The 25082-nt window shown below is 43.5% G+C and overlaps 2 protein-coding genes across 5 annotated transcripts in view; both read right to left on the minus strand.

Moving 5' to 3' along the window:
• The window catches only part of TPRA1 (transmembrane protein adipocyte associated 1), a 185618-nt gene that overhangs the window by 142459 nt on the left and 18077 nt on the right, over nucleotides 1-25082 (minus strand). The gene's annotated exons all lie outside the window — the stretch shown is intronic.
• The window catches only part of MGLL (monoglyceride lipase), a 68036-nt gene that overhangs the window by 24548 nt on the left and 18406 nt on the right, over nucleotides 1-25082 (minus strand). For all 4 annotated transcript variants that reach the window (XM_075053159.1, XM_075053157.1, XM_075053158.1 and 1 more), the window contains exon 3: nucleotides 20673-20779. In XM_075053159.1, the coding sequence (XP_074909260.1) occupies nucleotides 20673-20779 (107 nt within the window). The remainder of the gene's footprint in view (nucleotides 1-20672; nucleotides 20780-25082) is intronic.

The raw sequence follows: 25082 nt of genomic DNA on the forward strand, positions 1-25082 counted from the left end.
TGCTCAGGTGGGGACCTCGCTGTGGTGGTCCACAACCTACCCTACGATCTCACTGCTATGGGAAGGGACCACTTCACTAGCTCATTTTAATATCTAAACCCCATAGACTGGGATACATCAACGCTTATCCATCTCTGTTTTCCTCTCTGCCGTATATGAAATACATTCAGACTTGGAGGTAAAACTAAAGCACAAGATGAAGCAGATACAGTTTTCAGGAGTGTTTCAGTTTTGGAAGTCAGTGCAGCAGTTAATTAAGTGGTGTCAAGGCATTTTGGCTGATGCCTCTATTTATGAGACCTATTGAAACTCATCCAAGCAAGAACTGCTTTTTTTTTGCACTTGTACAGCACCCAGCACCACAGGGCGTCATCACAGACCTTGGTCCAACATACTGCAAGATCTAAAAGTAATAATTAACTCTAATCCCAGACTGTAAGGCAGCACAGTTTTGCAGAGGAGGAGATGGGAGAAAGCACATAGATGGAGAATGTGGGTGAGACAATACACAAGACGACACTAATAATGGGTTTACATAGCAAATGTTGTGTGAAGCCTTGATTTTCTGCTTGGGTGTTTTTTCAAGGTTTAATGAAAAATATTAATGAACTAGTAAACACTTCAAATTGTCATAACAGTTCACTACTGAAAAAACTATACTTGTTTTGTAATGAATCAAGTACACATCCTTTTCATCAAGTGAGCAAAGCTCATTAATTAAACATACTGGATTTCAAAGCTCTCAATGTTTAATTATTTGTTTAACAAGCAGTACATCTAATCCACCATTCAGACACACAAACAACTAAAACAACAGGAAGAAGCTTCAAAGCAGGACAATCAACATCTGGAAAAGTCAGCAGAGTGTGCCTGTATTGTCAGTAACATGTAAAGCAAACGCTCCACTCGCAGAACAAATACAGACAGGAACCACCTCCGAGTTCATCCTGCAGATTCCTACTCAACAAAGCGGCTTCCTTGCCCTGCGAACAGACTTATCACAGCAAGGGAGCCTGTTCTGGTTTTATTTCCCCTATCTTTTTCCATTCCCCAACCAAATCAAGTCTGATGCACAGAGGGCATTCAGTAGTGTCTGCTCTCCATAGGTATGTACTCTTCATTTTGCATGCAGGTGGAGAGCAAAGGCAGCACAGAGACACCTGAGCTGGGAGAAGCAGGGTACGCTGTCCTAGGATTTGCCATGCCACCTTGACTCCGATCAAGTTGCCACCTAGGCCAGCTGCTGTGCTGCAGTGTATTTTGTAGCTAAACCTTGGAGGTGAGCTTTTCAATGCCTGTCTGACCGAGCCTTAGCTGTGCACCATCTCTCTCATCCTCTCTGACAGCTCTGGTTTCCACAAGAAGAAAAGCTGGAAGGGAGCTGTGGAGTGCTCCAGCTAAGCCCGTGATCTGGACCACTGGCAGACAGGACCATGGGGCACAGTGCAGAGAAAACCTGCTCTGCAGTATTGACAAGCTTTACACTGGGACGTTTGATACAAGCCTATGGTCTCGGGCTTTTCCAGGAGGACTACTTCCACATCAGAAGGAACTAAAAGGAGAGGGTTCCCTCTCACCACTGCTTCCATCTTTATGTTCCTCAAGGATCTGAAATACAGCTCAACACATGCTTATCCTTAGTAACTTTTGACTGCTCTTCTCTGTCTGGGTAGTCCTCAGCATCCCTTCTTTCACATCACCTGTACAGATACAGTGAGTACACTGGGTTTTCCATGACAACAGGCACATTATAAAACCATTAGATATGGTACCCAACAGAAGTCTCTCTTGACCCTTGGTGTTTTATGTATGGAGCATGTAACTAAAAATTACAGATGGGTTCTGCCTCTCTCTTACCAAAAGGAAGTCTTGTCCCGAATGCAGAAATCCATCAGCTTCCCTCTTCCTTCTCAAGGTTAGGAAAATCATTTTTCTTTCAGCATTTGCTGGATAGTTTTTATTCACTTGCCTCACACAAAGAGTGCAGCAAACTGAAAGCCTTCTCCTCCCACATCAGAGACACATTTGCAGAGCTGAGATATTTTTAGAATAGTGCACACACAGAGTTATATTGTTTGTTGTCTTGGTTAGGAAAAAAAAGAAACAGGCAATTTTCTATACTGAATTATTTGTGCCTTATTGCTGGGGACCAGAGAACTAGTCATCTTGCTGAAGTCTTTTAAAATCTTTTCTGTACTCCACAGATGACAAACAAAATGACCTGGTACACATCAGAGCAGTCGTTAATTCTGTCCAACAAGGCAAACTGTTTCTGTCAATGTTAAGAGCCAATTCATCCCTAACGGATACAAGCATGAATCTTTTGGCTTTAGAAGACTTGGCCATTTCTTACTCTGTTGCTGAATTTGGCTCTGAACTGCAGTTCCTTAAAAGTCTTCCTGGAACATCAAGTTGCTCATGAAAACATGTTGAAAAAACCCATCTGAGTGTTTGTGTTGCAAAATAATGAGCTCTTCATAGGCTGCATTTACAAAGAGGAGTCACTGTGGCCGGACTAGAAATCTAAGTGTCTCCAGGGACGTCGTGTAAAGGAAGGGGGCAAGACAGTATGAAAGCCTGCACATACCATAGTCACATCCGATGCTGCCTGGAGTAAGGTCGCTTTGTCATTCCTATCACAAAATCAGGATGCTGCTGTGGCATGGCTGGTGGAAGTTAAGGCCCATGAAAGAGGAATGTGGAGCCCAGTTCCTTTTCCACAAAGCTCATACACAACAGTATTCCACTTTCTTCCTCAGACCCTCCTGCGATGCCACCTCCCAAGCCAGCCCTCAAGAATATTAAAGCAAAAGACAGCTGCAAGGAATGCCCTTCTCTACCAGGTTAGTGGGATCAATGATTTGAAAATGCTGCACAAAGACAGCATAGGTGGTTGAGCAACTGTTGAGTTCCTCTGCAGAAGAGTTTCTTTTGGTGATGGGTGAAATGATTCCTGTCCAATCTCTTTTCCCATGGGATGAAAATCACAATATAAATGTAAGATATATAATCAGTGAGGCACAACTTAAGGTTCCTCTAAGGAGTCTTATAATCAGGCACTATGTGATTTTACTTAAGGCCCTATAATAAATTTTAACTGTTACTCTTGCAGTGTTGCACTGACATTCTGCCCTCTTTCATGAGGAGCAGATAATTTCCTGAAGTATTGTTGAGGTGACTTTATTTAGCATCAGAGTTGGTCTTCAAAGACTTATTCTAGCATGACATAGAACCAGTATCAGTGCTCAGATACTGCAGACAAAATTGCATGGACTTTGCTGGAGTTAATTCAGGGTCTCACTAGTTCACTTGACCTATATGCTGCTGATCTTTTAAGAACAGAGAAGGGCCTCTTTTCTGCTCTCCACATATGACTTAAGATACCACTAATGGTAGCTAGATTTCCACACTCGCTGGAAGAGGAGAGCAGCCAAGGACAACCTCCCTGCTATTTTAATTAGCTTTAAAAACATATATATAATTTTATTCTCTTGTTTTAGTACCAGAAAATAAAAAAAAAAAAGGTGCAAACTTTATTTTTTCCCAGATGAAAACAAGGATGAAAGCCCACTTGCACTAACTTTCTGATCCAAGTTCCAGCTCTAAAACAGCTGGGGCACCAATTCAAAATGTCAGGGTTTTCAATGAAAAAGCCAGCGCTGGAGTGGAACTGCACACTCTCCTTCCCCTTCCCTGCCCATTTATTCCAAAGCACGGCTGGCATGTGCGTTGGCTCTCCAACACGCACATGCTATTAAGTCCTAAATGACAGCTTGTTTAACTAGAAAACATTTCCATTTTTTCCTTAACAAAGGCCATTCATTTCTTGCTCTTCTATTTGCTTAAAGACAGTTTCATTTGCCCTGCCTGAGAGTTTGCACAACCCGCCTGATTGTTCCCCTCCAAATAGCGCTGCAAGTTAATGACCCACCTCTTGATCTCCGAGCAGGGAGCCTTGCCCAGCTTGCTGCAACATCATCAAGCAAGCTAGTTACACTGCAAAATCCATACGTGTGCCTTGAACATTTTTATGCTTGAGAAAACAATTGAATCAATTCATCTCAGGGAAGACAGTCCTAATTCTTCCCTGCTAACAGTAGATTAGGCATCAAGAAGAAAAGAAGATGAAAGCTGGATCATGTAAGAACTCCCTCCATGCTGTTGACGAATGTCTTGGGGGACAGGCACAACTTCCTTTCAAGCTATCTTCAAAAGGTTCCCCTCCATGCAGACCACCCCTTGGGAACCCACATCAATAACAACAAAAAAAAGAATTTAAAAGACCCATTTTTCACCCAGTTTATTTACATGTTAAAATAAACAGAAGTTCCTATATAGAGCAAGGGCTCCCAGTGGGTTCTGTTTAGTCTGTGAGATTCTTGGCGCTGGACTACAGCATTTCCCTATTCCAAAGCAATCTTGGCACAGAGTTTTTTTGGTTATATAATTTTTTCAGCAACCGGAAAATGAATAATAATAATGCTTCTAAAAAGTGGGAATTATGTTCTAAGACACTGGCAAGGTGTTTTACCAATTAATCTGCCAAAAGGTCATCAGCAAACCAGAGCTCCCAAATTCCTGCATTCAGGGTCCGTTCTCCCCATGGGTTGCACTTCCAGTTCTCAGTCAACATGTCCAAAGGGAGCTTTGACACAGAGTTAAAGAGATTTTCACTTTTTGCTTCGCTCCTTCGGATTGCCACATAGCAGTGCCACCCTCATTAGACTGGATTTGTCCCCGTTCCTGACAAGGCACGAAGGAAATACCACTCTTCCAGAGCCGATAGCTTTTTACACCCACTTTGCACAAGCTCGATGGGTGAGCAGCAGGTGGATTATTTGAAATAAGGGTAGGCTTGTTTTGTTTTGTTTTGTTTTTAACAAGCTACATCCCCACAGAGCTATAGCTCACTCAAACCCTACCAGACCTGACCAGGAGCAACACAATTAAGAAAGAACCTTCTGATTAAGCAGGTCTGGCAGGGAGCATTCCTGGGTGGGACAACCCTGCCCAGTGTGCCAGAGCAGAGTCCCACGGCTGCCAGTTGGCTGGCTCATGGCTGGGTGGTATTTACATGGTGCACAGGGAAAGTCACGGGGAAAGTAGCATGGCAGAAAATAGCTCAGCTAAATTCGTCTTGCAGCAAAGCTGTTGTCCTTTCTCAGTAGAGATTGATTTCAGTGTTATTGTTTCAGCTGCTTTTTAGCACTTGATACCCTTTTCTCTGCAACTCTCCTCCATGCAACTCTGAAATCCTCGCTACATACATATTTACCAACTAAGCCAGGATCAAAAAGAGGCAAGTATTGCTTTCTCTGCTCTATTATTCATTTCAAACTGTGGCTGGTTGACAGTAGACAATGAATACTAGCTGGCAGGTCTGCACTTCAGTAAACAATGCACAGGTACAAGTGTTGAGCTGTTGAAGGTTACAGACCTGTATGTTGCTTTTGGACTATGCAAGCTACTTTGCAATCAGTCAGCAAGAGTGTATTTGCAGCTCGGAGAAAGCTCTCCTCAAAATCTGGGCAGGATAGGTGCAAGGTTCATGAGAAGGCATGGGACTGTAATCAAAATAACAGGTCCTACCAGGCAGTCTCAGTTCAGCAAAGCCCCCAGCCTCCTCTCCCTTCCAGCCCTCGGCCAAACTGAGCATGAACTTGGCACCACTACGGATCAGACTGCCCGCTCCTTAACATTAGACAAACTGCCAGGGTCTCCCAGCACACTTTGTCTTTGATAAATTCAGAACCAGAAAAGAAGTGCAGTGTGGAGAACATCAATTTTCAGGGATCTGGGTTGAGAGCTTTAGTCTTTGTACCATCTACAATTCAGCACTTTTTTTATTTATTTTTGAAGCTAAATAAGGATTCTCAAATTGGAGAGTACTGCCAAGCCCTGAATAAATCCCAGCATTAGAGATGCTGTGGGTATAACAGCCTTCCCCATGAACTGAATCTGCAGACGGTATCTTCAGAGAAATTAACCCCTGAGTGCCACAGGACAGGCTCTGTGGCATCAGTTTTAATGCCCTAGGAAATCTCACCTCGTGGTTAAAGCAGGTTATTCCCATTCATGGGGCAATACTGATGGAGGGTGGAGTAAAGCACAGGCTTAGCTGGTACAGAATAACTTTTCTGCATTGTTTGTGAAGTGGTCAAGTTTCCAGATGCAATCCCAAATACAAATTCAGTCAAAGGACATGTAACTACCAAACCAGTCAACGGGCATGTAATTATCTGATACATGATTGTTTGTTTTCCATCCACAACCCCATTCCTTAGCAGTTCCAAAAGCAAACGCTTAGCATTTGGACATAAGAAAATGCTACATAGTTGCAATTTAACCTTTCTTATTTTTCTGCCTCGTCTCTTTAAATATTGGTGAGATATTTTATTCTAAGCTGCTCTCTTTACTCACTGGCTGAATCTTCCTCTCAGCCTGGGAAGAGCCATTCACAGTAACAGTTTTGCATTCTTGGAGCTCAGGGCTTTTCGTGTGTAAGCTCTCTGGAAGTGGGTTGGTATTGCATTCAGATTTTGCCATGAGTAACTTAAGATATAGTGAGGTGAAGTGTTTTTCCTGAGATCCACGATGAACCTGTGACAGAGCCGAGTGGGGGTTTCCAAACACCTTCTTGCATAGTCTACTACTGCAATACAGAATGAGCCACATCCTGATCTGAATCATACGATTAATGGGAAGGACCAAACGAAAGCACTTTTCTAGTTCAGGTCACTAAAATTTGGCCACAGCCAGCACAGACCAAGATAAACGATCATCTGAGGACTGGCTGTTGCTTCCAGAAATGTGTTGACGAGTTCTCATATGATGTCTTGGTGCATTATGAAACTTGAAACACCTCCACTGCAACTGGCTCCCTGACTGTCAGAATGCATAGAAGACTTCAAAATGGGCTCCACACACACCTTCAGGTAAGACTTCTTCCAGATAGCCTTAGGTTTTGTGAGATCTTTTGCAATCTTCATTTTGTTATTATAAAGAAGGAAGATGCTCAAGGCTGAAAGGAATGTTACTGTGATGCTGGAAAATCTCATCTGGGTTGGAGAGTGAACCAGAGGCTAACCAGATGCTCTGCTTTACTTTACTAATAGGCTTGGAAATGAAGAGGATCACACTGCCAGAGGCTTTCAATTATGAAGATTAATTTTTTAAAATTCCGAAATAATTTTCCCAAATCACCAACCATGATTCTCATAGTTCCCTGTACACCCTTTTATCAGCTAAAATGATCTTTTCTTCTCTAAAATAATAGTCCAAGACATGTTAGCTTCTTACTAAAATAGGAAAAACAACCTTAAAATCCATGAGTCAAATCCTGGCCCCGCTGAAGTTAGTGACATTTAGCTACCGCCTTCAGAGGGTGCAAGCATGTATTCTGTGTGTAGAGACACAGAGCTCAAGCAATTAAGAAATAAACCCCCAAACCACGTAAGAATCACTTTATAAACATTGGTTTTAAATTAAAGGCATTCTGAAATTAAAGAGAAGCTGCAGTGCTGAGCCGGGCATGCAGACACTGGTACCATCCCTGAAGGAGCAAGAGGCAAAGCTGAGGGCATCTGGCACATACGAGACTGGCCTGATGCCTCAAAGGGAGAAGGAGAGGCAGAACCAGGAAAGGTCCAAGGGCTATGTGGTACAGAAGTGAGAGCCGTCAGTTAATGTTAACGCTCTGCCAGGCTCCGCAGACAATGTGTGAGACCAAAAGAGAAATGCTCTTAACTAACACGTTGTGGGTAACTAATAGATGGAGAAGAGAAGAACACTGGCACTGAAGTATATAGCCTTAAAGTAGGCAGAAATACACTGGGACAAAAAGTGAGCTGTTTCTAAAGAGAGTCAGAGGAGCAAAAGCCTGGAACAGCCTGCTCAGCCGGAACAGTGTTTGCTAGCAACCAAACTTGGGTAAAAACTGCGCTTTGACCATTTGTGAAAAAGACAAAGGGATGCTATTTGCAGGAACAAAAGCCTAGATAACCCAGGGAGTGTCTTCCTGTCTGTGCTGCTAATATGAATATGTTTTAATAAACAAATAACTGTCCTGTTTCACATTCAAAATGAATGTGCACTAGAAGGAACATGATTAACTGAAAACACCAGACCAAAAAACACTGTAACCAAATATGTTTCTCTGCAACACTCCGACTGATTAAAGAGGGAAGAATCTGAATATGTGAATCAAAAAAGGATGAATTTTCCCTTTATTCATTGTCTATTTTGCTTCTGGGGCTGGCTGTTGCAATATTCAATGTCTTGTTTGCAGTCGCTGCTAGAGAATATTTTGTTTTTTTAAAAAAGTATCTGCGTCTTTTGTAATAAGAAAGATGTCTGTTAGTTTTAGTACTTGTGAGACAGTCCCTTAAAAGGGCTCATGGTCAGTAACAAATAGAACTACTCCCAGGAAAATCAACAGGGCTAGCTATTTATGGAGGAAATCCACCAATGTGAATCAGGCACACCAGCTCTATAACAACATGCCACGCTTTATGAATGAGCAAGTAACAATCAAGCAACAAACCTTAGGACTACAAAGTATAAAAAGCAGTATACGGGCTGTTTCTGCATCTTTATTTTGGCAAGCGTAACTCTGGCCCCGACCCTCAACCTGAACTAAGAGCATGGGCCACGAAAGGACTGTGAAGCTGGGGGGGCTGACACCTCACTCGCAAGGAGCCTGTTGTTGGCTTAGACCCTGCATCAGCTCATGGCATTTTACACTGCGCTAACAAACACGGTGCAGCAGGTTTGCCTGGGGCAGGCCCCGGGGAATCTGTTAATAGCAACTTTTAGTGAAAAATAGAATGGGGCTGCCACAGTTTTGATCAAAACACACAAATGCATGCAGCTTAAGTGAGCCTTCCCATGACTTCAGACTGCTACTTATGTTATAAGGAAAATTAGTTCTCTCATTTGAAGTTTTGAAAAGTTTTGCTTGCTTTAGTGAATGATTTCCACTGATACCATAGCCGTTCAGTTCAGCAAAAGCAATTTCATTCAGTAGTTTACAATGTAGGTAGGGCACAAAGTGCATTAAAAATGAAGATGAAATGGCAGTTTTAGACCATTTACTGACTGGTTATACATTTTACTTCTTGTAAAGCTGCCTGTCCTTTGCCTTTGTTCAGTGTAAGCAAGAGCTGTCTTTGAATATTGCACTCCTTAATAAGGCTGTTGCTCCAGGTTAGTGCTGAACTAGACACTAACCTGAGATGGACTGTGCTGCTTTGACTCCTGTTATCTATCTAAAAAGGTATTGAAGGAAACCAGACTATGTTTTAATCCAACAGGAGTTATATACACAAAATATATATTCTTCTGTACTTTTCAAATGGTGTTCAGTAACTTGGAACAGTCATTTGTAGCTCAATAGGATGACAAACTCCACATCTGTATGAAGATACGTTTATAGGTGAGGAATCATCAGTAATTAGCTTCTGAAACAACCTCCTCCAAATTAGACATATCTGACAAATAAACAATAGGAAAGCTAGTCACATTAATGAAATGCTGTTGCTATGGAAAAGCTGTCCCTGTAAAGGTAAAAATAAACACGCTTCCTTTTTCTCATTGTGCAAAGACATCAAAAAGCATCTCCCTGAAGATTAAGCTGTTCCTAATTGTAGATACCATTAAAGTCTGCTTTTGAGAGGGTCATTTCTTCACCCATTTCAAAACCTTCTGTGCTTTAATTTTGGAAGCAACATCCCAAATGCTAGCAGCTAGGATGCTCTTTAGTTCATAAAGAATAATTGAGGCTGGAAGGGACATACGGAGATTATCTAGTTCAAGCCCCTACTCACAGTGTTTCCCATTCAACCAGGTTGTTCAGGGCCTTGTTGAGTTGAGCTTTAAGTATCTCCAAGGCTAGAGATTTCCCCACCTCTCTGGGTCTTGCTCCAGCATTTGACTGCCCTCATGGTGAAATCATTCTTCCTTGTATAGAATTGGGATTTCCCGTGATATGACTTGTGTCACTTCCCTCTCATCCCATCACCATGAACCTCCAAGAAGAGTCTGGCTCTGCTGTCTCCACACCCTCCCACTGGGGACTTGTAGACAGCAGTAAGATCCCCTCTTAGCCTTCTCTTCTAAGGCTAAATAAACCCAGTTTTATCAGCCTCTCCTCGTACATCTCGTTCTCCAGTACTCTAATTGTTTTGACAGCCCTCCTCTGGCCTTGCTCCAGTATGTCAATGTTTTCCTTTTACTGGGGAGCAAATTGGACCTGGCACTTCAGATGTGGTCTCCAAAATGCTGAATGGCAGAGAATAATCACTTCTCCTGAGTTGTTGGCTATAATCTTTCCAACACAGCTCAGTATGTGGTGGCCTTCTTCACTACAAGGTCACACTGTTGACCCATGTTCAACTTGCCTGCAAGGATCCCCAGGTCCTTTTCTACAAAGCTGCTTTCTCTTCATCCGGTGCCCAACCTTTAATGCTGAATGGGGTTACTCCACACCAGATGCAGAGCTTCACAAGCGCCTTTGCTGAAACTTCACGAGGTCCCTGCCAGTCTGTTTCTTCAGCCTGTCAAGGTCCCTGTGAATAGCAGCCTTCTGGCATATGCTCACGTGCCCCCATTTTGTACCCCAGTAAACTGGCTGAAAGTGCTCTCCATCCCAGCATCCACACCATTAATGAAAAAGGTCCACTGATAGCATAGTGATGTTGCGCTGATGCAACATCTATTTATTATTTTTTCCCTTGAAGAATACAGATTCCTCTGATGCTTCTTGAGGCCAAAGTCCTTGCTGATATGAACTAATGTCCTGCCACGGAAGTCAGTAAAGGAAATGACCCCTGGAACAAAGTCTGAAGCAAATCTGATGTCTGTCCAGTAGCCCCACATGAAACGATCTGTTCTCTCAGCCTTAGCTCTGTAACAACCAGCTGGTCCTTGTCCTTCCACCCTCAACCATCTTGCATGCAGATGTACGCTCACAGCTAGCAAAGCTGGTTATGGGAGAGCAAGTAAGCTGTTGAAAACATTACACGAGGTTGCCAACCCTCCTTCGCTAATAAGAAATGCAGTTACAAATTACATGCCTGAACCTGCTTTCTGACATGGTGACAAAGTTATCCTGGATTTACCTGAGCATCTGTGAAAGCTGAATTTGACCCTTGATGTGAGGTTTAATTTATATATGTAAAGACTGAGTACAGATGACAACTGCACAGATCCTTGAGAAAGCAGAAGCAAACCAACAGGTTGTAAACTGAAATGAGCTTAGTTCAGTCAAGCCTATTTCCTCTCTAGTTCCTCTTATTCACCAAAGTGAACCCTCTGCCCAAATAAAGGACATTTTATTCCTGATTATCAGGACCACTTGTCCAAAACTCCTATCGCTTAGCCCCAACATTATCGGCACTCCACACAAATGTAGTGGCCCGCTCCTCTCTATCACAGGGGGTATCTCTCATCTGAGAGGCAGAATCATGGAAGGGAAGCCAGAAGGACTCAACCCTCATGGGAAGAAGGAAGCCTTTTAAGTTTCCCGACTGAATTACACGTCTTTCCTCTGTCATGCAGTCTGTCTGCTAACAGTTAACAGTGACAGGTTGAGGAGCGCGGTCTGGAAAGTGGCCAGCGCCGACAGCTCCGCGCTCAAAGTCGTTGTGCTCAAAAGGGAGCACTCTGTTCCTCCTGCCGCTGCGTCCCCTCTCACTGGGGCCTGTTGTTACAGCCTCACGCCTCCTTGTGTGAAGGCCAACAGCGAGGCTTTGTTCAAGAAGCAGCTGCTGAGAAGATGTACTATCTCATGGAATGACCCACTGACATTTCTCCCTCTGCTCATTAGTAAGCAGCGAATAATGAGGAGAACTAGGGCGGATTGCACAGCCCATTTCTTTCAGAGTAAAAAGCCGGCTCCTCAGATCCCAGTGTGCCCCAAAAGGGATTCCCTCATAAAGTGGGCTTGCGGCAGAGCCAGGGAGCTGGCTCTCTAGCACCTTCCTCTCATCACCTGATGGAGCGAGGAAAGAGACCGGCTTGTGCCAGAAGGCGGACGGGGCAAGGCTGGGGTAAAGGGTGTCCCAGCTCTGCTTCGCTCGGAGCTCTCTCCACACCTCTGCTGCAGGAAGAGCAAGCCCAGCTCAGCCAGGACCTCCACCAAAGATCCTGTTCGACTGGATGATAAGTTGTCGTTTATTCAATTATCTATCGTTATAGGGTGGATCGACAGCAGTGAGGAAATGGTTGAGCGGTTGGAAGGGGCAGAGGAATTGGGGGAACTGAGGAAACCAAAACCGTTTTTTTGCAATCTTTACTGCAGTCCAACATTATCATCTGGGGATGTCCACATATAGGGGCAGTGATGAAGGAGCATCTGCACTGCCTTCCCCCCCATCCAATGCCTGCACCCAGCTCTGGGTTATAGCACAGAACTTATCTGCCTGTCTTATATCACTGATTATACCACAATTAAATTCACCTTTAAAAAAAACTGGTCAGATGATAAACAAATAGATTGCTTTGAGCAGCGCAGGTTTGGTTTGGCATGTTTTCCTAGCACACATTAGATGACACTACATGTCTGATTTCAGGTGCTCTTGCTTCTATGTGTCTGCGCTAAAGGTGTATCCAGTCCTCACAATTTCCAACCCCCCCTGCGTAGAAGATAGGTGCAGGATCTTTTTTTCCCCACTTTTACATCTGCATGGCTCCAGTATTAGTCTTGGGAATTCCATGAAACAAAGAGAGTCTCATCACCTGAGTGGAGTGAAGAGGAAACACCTCTGACTATCCCCTGCTCCTTTCCTAACCCAAACATTTTAAGCAAAACACTTTACTGCGGCTTATGTGTGCACTGTCAGACACATCAGCTGTGTGCAGCCTTACTGTGTCTTTATTTTTAGTTTGCTGTGGTCTAGCAGCTTCCTGGCTCGACAGCGTTCTTTCATCTGCTTTCACAAGACAGAGAAAATAAAAGCCGCACTTGCATTTCCAAGTCCCAGCTTGTGGCTTCCTCTAGAGCATGAGACGCTGTAGGTATTTGCTTTCATGATTCACCTAGTGTTTTATTGCTGTTGTATAGTTGCTCTCCTCAGACGGAAACAATGCTTACTACCCTGAAAGATGCCATGTGGCGCAGGCAGAGATTTGGGACTGTATGATCCCAGTGTGAATGAAGTGACAGAATCACTGCTGAAATGACTTCACCAGAGCAAGACTGGGCTGCAGAAGTCTGTAACGAGCTTCTCAAAAATAACAATAACAATGTGCACACCTCCGTTTAATAAAACCCACCTCAAAGTACTTACAATCGCCTGTTGTGCCACAGCATACCTCCCTTGGGCTACACCGTATTCCAATACAATTATAGGCACATTTCAGCATCATTGTAAGGTAGGAGGTGTATCCAGACCACTTTTTCCTACACGAGCTGTGGCCCCTCTGGGAGGCACTATCTCATGACCACCAAGAGAGCCCAACTCCATGCAGCAATCTGGGAGAAAGCAAGAGAAAATACACTATCCAGTTGAAAGAGTGTGTTCAAGAGCTTGTCCAATGCATGGGGAAAGTTGCAACTTAGCAGTATGAATCATTTTGTCTATAATTTCAAAGAGGCTCAAACTGAATGACCTGTTTTCCTTAGCAAGCTGTCACTGCTGCTCAGAGATCCAGTGCTACAAGACCAGTCATCACTCCAGAATTGCTGGAGCTGAGAAGCAACTGGTTTCACTTCGGCAGAAGCTCATTAGTGACAGGCACACTGGTCTCCCAGTTCATCTCGAGTTACTCTTGCTTTTTGGTCTTCAAGTTCATAATTCACATCTGTGTTGGGAGAAGCGCACACCGTAGCCCCACTTTAAATGAGAATCCCCATAACTGAAACAGAGTTAGAAAAGGGTGGCACAAGTTTACTCATTAGCTATTAGTTTAATAGGCGAACTTTGCTCCAAGTTCTAACAGTTTTCTCGCTGCCTAAGGAATTACATGGCGTGCTGCAGTATCTGAACTCTCACCCTGTAATTAGGCGCTGTGGTTTCACCTCCTGCGTGCCTCGCACATGCTAAGCATTCCTCACCGCTGCCCTGGAAGGCAGATAAGCCTGACTGCTACCTTCGTTCAACATCTGGAGAAGGAAAGGCTAGGGAGAGCTAGGCTGGCTTGGGACCGTACCGAATATGGAGTCAAAACAGGTATAAGACAGCGCTGGCAGTGCTCTGCCAGCCAGGCCAAAGAGCCATCTCCTCCAGGATACCCCTCTAAGAGGAACCTCTAGAAGATGCTTACAAGAGAGAACACGAGAGGTGGGGCAGACCAGCAGGACTCTTCTCTGGTATATCCCCTCAGTTTCTGTCTCTGCCCGCACACCACGCAGCAGACATCACTGCCTGTTTTTGACATATCAGCCGTGTTTACGACTCAATCTTCCCCTGGGTTAAAAGGGGAGAATGGATGAATTCCAGACAGGACTCAGGGGTCCATATGACATTTACCTTGATCCAGCCATGGATCAAGGGTCAAAGAATCATTTAAGTATTCCCTTATATTCCCATTGTTTTTTGCTCTGTCATGAGCTTTCAATCCAGCAGTTTTCCGAGCTACATGCACCAAGATTTATGTTCCTACACTTGTATCATGGTGGGACAGATTAATCACCCCTTAGCAGCTCTCTCTCCACTCCAAATGAATTATCATAAAAGACTGAAAGACAGACACGTCAAGATAATTTGAAGAAGAAAAGGGCTGATTTCCCTGTAGTGAATGTACTTGCAAAATTTAACCTGAAGCTCTGAAGAACTTCCTTCTTTGCTTGGCAATTCTAACGAACAATCAGTGGCAAATGCCCCTGCAGCAGTCCTCAACTGACAAACACAAACGAGCTAGGACTCTTCAGACTGGAACTGTTAGTAGAAATATTAAAAGAAAGAGTTTTCCTGACTCTTGAAGAGTGGGGTTTTATGCAAAGGAAATACACAGAGAGAGAGAGGGGAACTCAACCTGACAGCTGGGCTCTGACTCTCCTCCTGCCCTTGCAGTCACCGCTCCAGTCTGTGAACTGTAACAGCATTTTCCACCCCATCGCAACACCCGTGTGGGGGGAAAACTCTGGTTTTGCACGACTGCAGATCTCGCTGCCTGCCAGCCATGCTACCCTACTACGGGAGCTCTGCCTACACGGCATGCAGTAGGTTCAGAACTGGTATTTATGCATGGGGCTGGGTAGCACTATGAATTTCTCCTGGGAGAACAAGTTTCATCACTTCAGGAAAAGCCCAAAAGAGGATGCACTAATACAGGTACACAGCTAGTGCTATATTATCTTTCCTAGCCAAGGAGAGCATCCGTCTAAGGATGAGCGCATCAGTAGCAGTCCAACGGCTCAGAGCATGGCTGCTGCTATGGTTCAGGTAGTGCAACTTTGTGTGCAAGCAAATCCCAGTTCTGTGTGAGGTTCTTCCTGCTGTGGGGGGCATGAATGAGACCAGTCATGGGGATTCATGGGGAGAACAGTCATTTTGCACTCCTGCAAATGCTAATGTGTCCATACCCGTGGTTATTTCTAGTAGTGTATATGGAAGATTTTATTTCCCAGCAATGTTCATGTATTATGCTAAGGCCACTTTTTCCCTGGAAAAAAAATAAATAAAAATGCCCACAACCCATTGTAAGCCTCCTGTCAAAGGAAATGCAAACAATGAATGCCATTCTTTTCTATGTCTCTGCAGAAAAGCTGTTTAAACTTTTCCTGCTCTAGTGAGGTAGACTGAATCGGAGGAAGCAGAAAGAGAACAGATTGCTATGGGTAAGCAGGCCCACACCCAGCCTTGCTAACAGTCACCAAGGAACAGTTGTGCCGCTCTGCAAGCAAACCAGCTCCGAATAACGCTTGCCAAGGCTTTCCTGACTCCATCCCTAGAGATCGCCTCGAAGCCTGCCTGATCACATCGTCAGGGAGTGCTGCTCTCCAGGAACATTCCCTCATGCTGGTGTGCATGAGCTGTTACTTCTCACTCGTGGTGCTACCCTGATTCTTGCTCTTATTAATGTTGACATCCTTCTTAGTAATTTCCCCCCTCCCAGTTTGACCATGTTTAGTCCTTTTTAACCTTTTTGTGTAGATCAGTCCTTCCCAGTGCTATGAATAAATAAAAGCCTTCTGTTCTCATCAACAAAATGGTCTTTTAACAGTTGCAAGAACAACATAGCAATCACTTGGAAAAAAACCCCCAAACAAAACCAGCTAATATTTGATGCATTTAAAAAACTCTGCTCCAGCTATTTTCTACTTTTTAGAAATAAGTGCTTCATTAAATAGAGAATACAGTGAGAAAATTAATGGGGAGCGCAAGCAGCAGTAGCTGTCTGAGGAGGACCTGCTTACCCATGAGAAATGCTCACCACACACAAAGTAGCAGCAGGGCTGAAAAAGAAAGCTGAACTTCAGTTAGAAACATCTAAAGAATATGAATAAGCTGTTAGAGCTGCAACCTTTCCCTCTGCTTTGATCTGATGTTACACATAACTCGAGAGTGGGAAATTCAAGAGCTTCAAAGAAGGTCAAAGAGTCGGAGGTCTCCATGTACCAGGACAGGTAGAGGGTTTATTCCGCCTGGAGAGAAAGGGAGGTTGGAGGGGCTGAACTCAAGCAAAGCTAAGGGCTAGGAACTGCTGCCAGGTTAGGGCTACATATTTCACCTTCCTCATCTTCACATAAGACAGCCACATTACCCGCAAGAAGCACCAGCAAGTCCAAGTGAAAAAGAGGGCCAGCGTCACTGCTGTTAAAAAGTGTAAGAGAGAAGTAAATACATTTTTGTGTCCCTTGCATCTTGGAAATGCTTTTGTAACTGCTATTAGTTGACGTGTACTTTTGAAGGTGAAATTGTCGTTGTTCTGGGCTCTGGGTGTGTAATGCAACCACGAGAATAAGATCTCAGCAAATGAGATGTTATAGGAAGAGAGATGAGGATAGCTGGAACATCATGTGCTTTACCAACTGAAATGCTTGGTATGAGAAAACAAAGCCACATTCTCTATCCTTTATTCTCATTTTCCTTGGCTCTCAGCTTTACAGATCCCTAAAAATACTGCATTATAACTAAAGGAGCTGCAATCTGCCTGCGACTGACTGAAGAATTACAATATCACTCCAGTTTGATGAATCTCCCATGGGTATTCCTTCTAAGAGGGCTTTCCTAAATTGATTGCCAATAACCTAATATGTTTTTCTGTCTCTTTTTTCTGTCATCAGAATGTTGCCATAATAAAATAATAGTAATATAGAAAGGAAATTGAAAAAGTGAGATGTCATTTCAAAATACCTAAAGCTTGCAGAAGTGCATAGCAAGGTCATCCCAGCAGCCTTAACTCTGCCTTCATGAAGCTGCACGCCAAGTAAACCCAGAAATCACGGGCAACGGTTACCTGCCTATTAAAAACACCATATAAGAGACCACAGAAGAAAATGCTGTATTACAAAGAAATACCATTTTCCCCTTTCATGGGATTGATATAAAAAAAAAGCAATGTAATAATATTAGATGTAAGGTAGGGTTAAGAGGTCTTCTGGAATTAAATTTTCACCACCACTGTGGAAAATTTCTAATACATACCTATGAGGTCCAGTGGTCTTGGGATTACTATGAAATACCCCAAAGAGTAAATGTACGAATCCTGACATACTAAGAGAATTGCGCCAGTGATACCTTATATGGGGCAATACTAAGACACAAATTTGGGAGGATACTGTTACTCTGTGAAGTGCCAACCTTTTTGCTGAAGCCTTGCATAACAGGAAACAGTGGGGCAGAGCAGCCTTCGGCAAGATTTAGAGCCAGTGCATGAGCACTTACAGTCAGCAATATAAATGGAAATTATTTTTCCTTCTTTTGACTGAAGGATAGACACAATATAAATCAGTCAAGTCACGCATACTGCAACCCTACTAACTTCCCAACTCATTTGGGAAATCATGCTAGCCACACTGTGGAACTGCATTAATAATCTCACAGATAATGTGCCTATATTGGGAATTTATCCATGAGAATACCAGAACCAGAACAAATGTGCAGGTCAGGAAATCTACGCCAAGCTCATAAGACTAAGAGCCACTGTAAGAGATGGGGACCAGAAAGCAATTACTTTGCTAACGCAATTGAATAATTAATATTACCCAAAGAAATCCAAAGAACGGGACGCAAAGGGGGAACACACTGTTGAAGTGATTTGGAATATATAAAATGGTGGAGGAAAGCTATAAACTTCCCAGTCTGATCTGAGCAAATTTGGCAATGGAGGTGTTTATGTCCTTCAGGTCTTGCTGGCATCCAGCTCAGGCTGTAACCTGTATTCCTTCAAAGAAAGTTTATCCTCACCGCTTACCTCTTTAGGTGCAAAGATAATTTTACAGAGCCTAAAATATGTTAATTGTCTTTTGAACTTACAGTGAATCTAAGCTCAGTTAAATTAGCTCTTTGTGTAACACAACTGTGTTTCCATTGTTCTGCTTTTGGGTTCCTCTTTACCCTCTCCTCATTGCTGATAAAGAAAACCAAACTGAATTTACAAAGAAAACTGTAGGTTTGATAGGGACAATGAAGTTGTTAACTGGCCTAAGCAACCAGTTTTGTACTAACTAAAGTGAACTAATTAATCCAGCAACATCAGTCTATAGAAAAAAACCACAAAATATTTATGCTTCTTTAGTCAAAAAGATATTAAAGGAAAAAGAGAGCAAATAACTGTCTCCTTATAGAGCACAAAACATTCCTGACGGGAACCTTCACCCCAAAGGCCCTTCTCTATCAACAGAAGAAGCATTCTTCATATCAAATCCATGCGAGAAATACAATGTTTTATCGTTTCTTCTAGGTTTATTGCTTCAAATATTGTTATTTTAACTCTACTTCTTACAACCTTTACCAAGTTTTAAGGGAATCAGGAACTAAGGCATGACATTAAGTGTGCATGGTGCGCAGTCTCTCATAGGCCCATGGTGGCTCTGAATAAATTGCTTGTGTGTCCCAGAGTTCAGTAACTTTTTGTATATATTGTGTGTGGTCTACTAACAGCAGCGGCAGAGTGGAGACAGCAAGTGGCGTGTTCCCCCGCCTTTCTCATGAACTTTATGCCATACAGATAAACAGAGAGGAATGGAGACACTTTCTACTGGGATTACTGCAGACTCCTGCTAGCCTATGTCCAACTCAGAAGGAAGTATATAGAAATGAATGAATCAACACGTAGAAATATTGCGCCTATATAGGGAGAAAGAGACTCATGAGGTCAGCAACGATAGTTCTGCATGGGTCAGCTGCCTTTGTAAAGCCAGGCCTGAATATGGCATGTGATCAGTTGTCCAGAAGAATCACATGGGGTTTATTTGTTTTCCTTGCAAGCTGTCCCGAGGACTAGGTATTCTCTTTTTCAGGGAAAATATAGGATTTGTTTTTGCACATCAAGTGCATTGCTGTGACTGAAAGTGAGTCATGAGAGCAAGTGCAAGGAGAAGCCTTGTTTACCTGGATTTAGCAAGGTTTTGCCTTTCCTCTCGCAGACTAAATGGTGCAATGAATGCCTCGTATGCATTCAGGATCTTCAAGCTCAAATCAAGCAGCCCTGTCTTTGAGGAGATCTAGGGGCAGGTTTGAGTCTCAGCTTCAGCCAAGTAAATTGCAGTATACTTTCCAGTGTATTGCAGTATATTTTCAATGTCAGTGGGTGATCTGCCAGAAGGAGATCAGATTTACACTGAGATTCATCCCATTTCAACCTGTCAGATCAGAATTTGGCCTTTCCTTTTGTCGACTGCCATCATTAATCCCATTGATTCATTTCGCTAATATCTAGAGTAACTCTTGCAGGGAGGCAGCCATCTGCAACAATAAAAACAAAGCAAAGACTTCCAAGCACAAAGAAGTCATGAAGCTGCAAAAGTCACGTGTGACAGGAGGCTACCAAAGAACCAGGATAGATGGTTCAAATATGTTATCAGGATGTTCCAGTTCATGCGCAGGAGGAGATCTGGTGATACGCAGCATATCTACATCCCAGAATGGAGCACAGAGCAGAGATCTTCCAGCCAGAAGAGGCTGGGACAGTAAGTCTGTCTGGCACAGCGTTGCCCAGACCTACTGGCTGAGGGCTGAAGTGGTGTTGCTGTGTTATCACAGCCCTGCATGCACTCAGGCTGCTTTCTTGTCAGAACCAAGGTGTGTACAGCCAGCTCTGGCATCTCTGCTGGACGGCGGAGATGTGTCCAAAGAAAGGTCTGTGATGTCTCCACACCTCTCCATGTCCCAAGGGTGCAGCTGTCTAGTTGTATCGGTATATGAAAGCTATGCTGTCATTTCAGCCTCCCCTCTGGGACCGTGGCTCCCAGTCCCACTTTCACAGTGGACAATACCTCTTCACCTCCCCAGAGGCAGGTGAAAGAGAAATAATCCCTTACAGAGAGGTTAAAATAGCACCAGCAGTAACGTCAAGGACGAGACTGAGGAAAACTCAAGGTAAACAGGGATAGCTTTTTACAGATTCAATACGTAGATCTTTACAAAGCAACAAATGATCCCTTTCTCATTTATGCTGAGGTGTAAATATTTTATCGACGCTTCTCTCATTGCTGAGTAGCTTTAATGGCATTTACTTCAGTAAAGTCCTGAGCTGCCGTAAATTAAATACTGGTTTAGGCTACTCACCATGGTCATGGGCAAAAACAAACAAGTTAAGTCCTGTCAGCCTCTGGGCCAAGTCATCATAGCGGCCGCAGTGTTCCCCAGCGCCATGAGCGATAAACACGAGGGCCCTAAATGGAGCATTAAGGTATAAATCATTAACTTGGCAATCAACCCACAAAGGTTTCAGAGCTGCAAGTAAAAACAGCATTTTCAATTTAGCAACAGCATTTCAGACATCAGCAAATACAAGGCAAGTATATAATGGCTGAGGTGGGTTTGACAGACGGGAAACAGTTGCCGTCCTGACCTTCCATCAACCTGGTCTTCACCAGGCGGTAGTAGGACAGACCACATGGAAGTCAGCTGCTCATGGGACAGACACTGCTCTTTCCCATTTCTCTGCCACCACGGTCTGCTGCAATTGAAGATGCAAATAGGCATCAGCATCAATCCTTGAGCTGGGTAACTCTATCTTGGGCTTGAGGTGTCTATTCTGCTCCTACAGTCTAAGTGTTGACATCATTGATTTATTTTGGGATTGGTATCTCTCGGTGGTTTCAAGTACAAATATTGTCCCTAACTTTATAACTTGCAACATTGTCTGATGCTACAGAGCACTCTTAAAGATGAAATTTCAGCTAAAGAATAGGTTTCAGGCAGAGTCCAAAACTTTGGTGGGAGTTTGGAATTTTATCTTTCGACCCCAATTCTGATAATTTTACCATTCCAGTTTCTGCCCCAAAACAGTTGCTTCACTTTGGTGATTAAAGTGACTCTTACGTGGCCACCATACAACTACAGACAGGGATCATAAAAAACCCCAGTCTAATAGACACTTCTTTCTGAAAGACACGCAAATACTTATCTTCAAAGATTCCAGTTTTACCAATGATACTTTACTTTTGCTGGAATGACATCAAGTGAGAGTCACTGAAGTTGAATGAACCTTCCCAGTGTCCTTACTGGGAAAAGTCTGTATAGAATTAGACTAGAACTATAGCAGAAGTAGCAATGAAACTACAGAATTTTTGCTGAATTTGACAGGTGACTATTTAAAATCCAGCTTTAGCAACATAAACATAACTTGTTCATTTAAAAGTACCACCTGTCATTGCAACATCACCAACCACGAAACAGTTTGAAGGCTACAAGTTAGACATTTTCAGTACATTAACAGTGAAATATTAAATGAACTGACAACATAAAATAATAAAAGCAGTTTGCAGCTAGTGAATTCCTCAACTTTATTTTGATTGAGGTTTTGAATACCTTTTTAGACAGTGTATTTACTGCAAAGAAGATGTTGGGTGATGTAGAAACTCCTGCTCTAGCTCTTTGATTAGCACCTGCTTCAAAGTATTTGGTCATGTTAGACAGCCTGAAAGAGCATCCATTGAAACCAGAAGGATTTTACAGAGCAAACTGCAAACACAAAAGCAGCAATGCAAAGATGCTCTGGTACCTGCCTAATACTAATTAGCAAGGGTGAGGTTAGGTCATGTAGCATATTTAACTTGCTGTGCCTTACAAATGTTCTTTAGTATCACTGAAGGTTTCAAAACAATCAGTGTGGAGCAGTCATTACTTCCTTTGTCATCTTCCCTGGTCAATAGATTTGTCAAGTTATCAATGCACCTGCCAGACAGTCTGATTTTCAGAGTGCAGGGTCTATTATTATAGCTCCAAATCCTGAAGAAATGGAGACACTGCTCATTCCACAGCGGAGAATATGAACTTTCTGCAGCAGAGGCATCATGGCTTTACGTGTCCCACCTCTCCCAGACACAGGCAGCCCAGCAGAGACACTGCAACCAGTGCTGGAAGAGCGAGTCATTACTCTATACATGCCCTTGAAAACTGGAGGCACCATCCAAATGCTTCTTTCTCCACCTACGCGTAACGGTCTGGTACCTCAGCCCTGGTTCTGGGTCACCTAAAGAGACATCACAGTCCCCACGTCTGAGGCTAGCAGATCTGCCTAACATTCAGCAAAGCAGCAGAGGGTACAGGGTGAAGCACAGCCAGGCTGTTAACCCACAGGCTGTACAGCAAGCAGTGGCACTGCGTGCACAGGACACCGATGCAGAAACTAAGGAAATGTGAGAGAAAATGTCTGTGTACCCATCACCTTGATATCCAACAGACTCAGCCAGGCTAAGTCTCTCTGCCGTACACCTCCTATTACCTGGCTCTTGACAGCTTCCCTGCTCAGTGTCTTACTTAAGCCCTCAGTTACTCTTTAGAGGACCTGTATTTTTTTCTGCTGACTAGGCAGAGAGATTAAGGTACAGCTTGGCTGACTGAACACAGCCCTTCATTTCTCAGAGAAATATTATTTGAATGTATGCACTGAAATGCATCAAGTGAATGAAACCTAATGGGAAGCTGGCAAAGAGATCTCTGCCAGGAAATTCTTGCTGTTATTTCATCCCCCCTGACAGCATAGCCCTAGTTTTGCTTTCATTCGCACTGACGTAGCACCACGACTCTGCCTGACAACATCCTGCTGGATGCTCAGACCCATCATCTTCTGTGAAACCAGTGAGAAAAGAAAAAAACTCAATGCTTCAGAGAGGCCAGGTGTTCATGCAACCTCTCCTCTCATCTAGCACAACAATTGCCCAGCATTGCAGAACTGAGCCTTTGGACACCACAGGGAAGAGACCTGGGTTATCGTTTGTCTGCAAAATACTGAATAAAATTCCTGAGACTGTTTTTGCCTTAAAAGCCCTAATGGCAGTAGCTGTCAAGAAGACTTAGATACTTTTGAAAGTTTTGTCCTATCAATAGTCATAAACAAGGAGTAAAATTTCCAAATTGTTTCACTGAAACAGAAGTAGCTCGTTTTGTTGATCAATAAAAAGTGAGAGTGGCTTTACTGACTAAAAACTAGGTCACATCTACACAGCTCTTTAGCTCCAGCTTTCATGTCTAAGCACAGGGGCTGTACATTAAACACAACAGCTTGAAAAACTGAAATTAGTATGAGGATCATCTGAGCAACGATTGAAGGATTTGGCTCTCTCACCTAATCTCCCATTTTCCATTAAAAAACAAGTTTAGATTTGGCAAATAATACCTGAAGGCAGTATAACAAATACATGGTTCAACATATTTTCACTAGCAAGCTGGCATGAAAATACGAGTGATTAGATTGACTGACAGCAGTTCTTCACTGTATGTAAACATTTTTGCAGACACCCCTGTTCTGGAATCGCAGCCTGCTCTTTCCTACCACAACGGCTTGAATAACAGAGTATCAGAGACTGCTTTCAACAGAGTCGTTTAATACAGAAACCCTGCAGGCTTTAAGATTTTGCAGGACTGCAGCAGTGCCTCTGCGTGCCACCTCAATGGAAATTTTGTTTAAACAAGGTTTGCGTATTGGCCATGTATCAAATTGATCCTGGGGAGAAATTTCTTCACCTCCAGCTCTTGCAACTGTACTGGTGAAATCCTTGGAAACTCGCACATCTCAGGTAGAAAACATTGTGCACAGCCTGCAAAGCTTTCTGGTGGAGACTGACCTGTGCCTGAACCCTTGCTAACTCCGGTCTCTCTAACCGCAGGCAAGGAAACCTGATGGATTTTTGGATGCTTCAGCTGGCTTTGGCTGGTGGAACTGTAATTGCTGAACATCTCGAAATAGCATTATTTTGGCATCTGCTCAAGAAAGCACCTCATCACGCGACAGCACGATTTCCCCACATTCAGCAGGTGTGTTTCCACACAAAGCCAAGGTGTGAGCTGAGCATGAGTAAGCATCCACGTGCTTGCTCTCACCTAACTAGCGCAACAACAGTTATGGCTATTAAAGGAAACCAGTTTATTGACTGCTGTTTGCAAAAGCAGCAGACGGTTTTCACAGATCCCTGCCCCTCCCATAGCCTTCACCACCTCCTCCCTCCCCACTGCAGGTTTCTGCCTCCTGGTACTGCACAGCTTGGCAAACAGATGCAGTCACTTATTACAACAACAGGGCAGGACAACCACTGTTCAAATCAACTACTGGCTGTGTTTACTTATCTCCCATTCGGAGGTGATGGTATATACCAGTGACCAGTCCCTGCTCCCACATCTCCACTGTGCTGGTCACCCATGACTGGTACCAGTCCCTCCGTGTTGCAGTTGCAGCTTGCTAAGTAAGCAATACACAGTTGGTACACGGCACGAGCAAACATCCTTTCCTGAATCAGGGAGGTTGGGAGTGGTAGAAGCCAGGCTGCAACGCAAAGTCGGTGTGCACAAACCCATATGAACACATCGTCCTGCCTCTCGGAGAGGTCACCAGCTGATCTAAGCTTTAGCTGTTTGCAACCCTTCCATATTTCTCGCTGTAACCTCACATCCTCTAAAATTTCACTTCTGTGGGGAGCAGCTTCACAGGGCAGCAATTCAGTTCTAGGTGCAAGAGTGGAACCAGTTTTAGAG

The sequence above is a fragment of the Buteo buteo genome, chromosome 21, assembly GCF_964188355.1.
Source record: "Buteo buteo chromosome 21, bButBut1.hap1.1, whole genome shotgun sequence".
NCBI classification, from domain to species: Eukaryota; Metazoa; Chordata; class Aves; order Accipitriformes; family Accipitridae; genus Buteo; species Buteo buteo.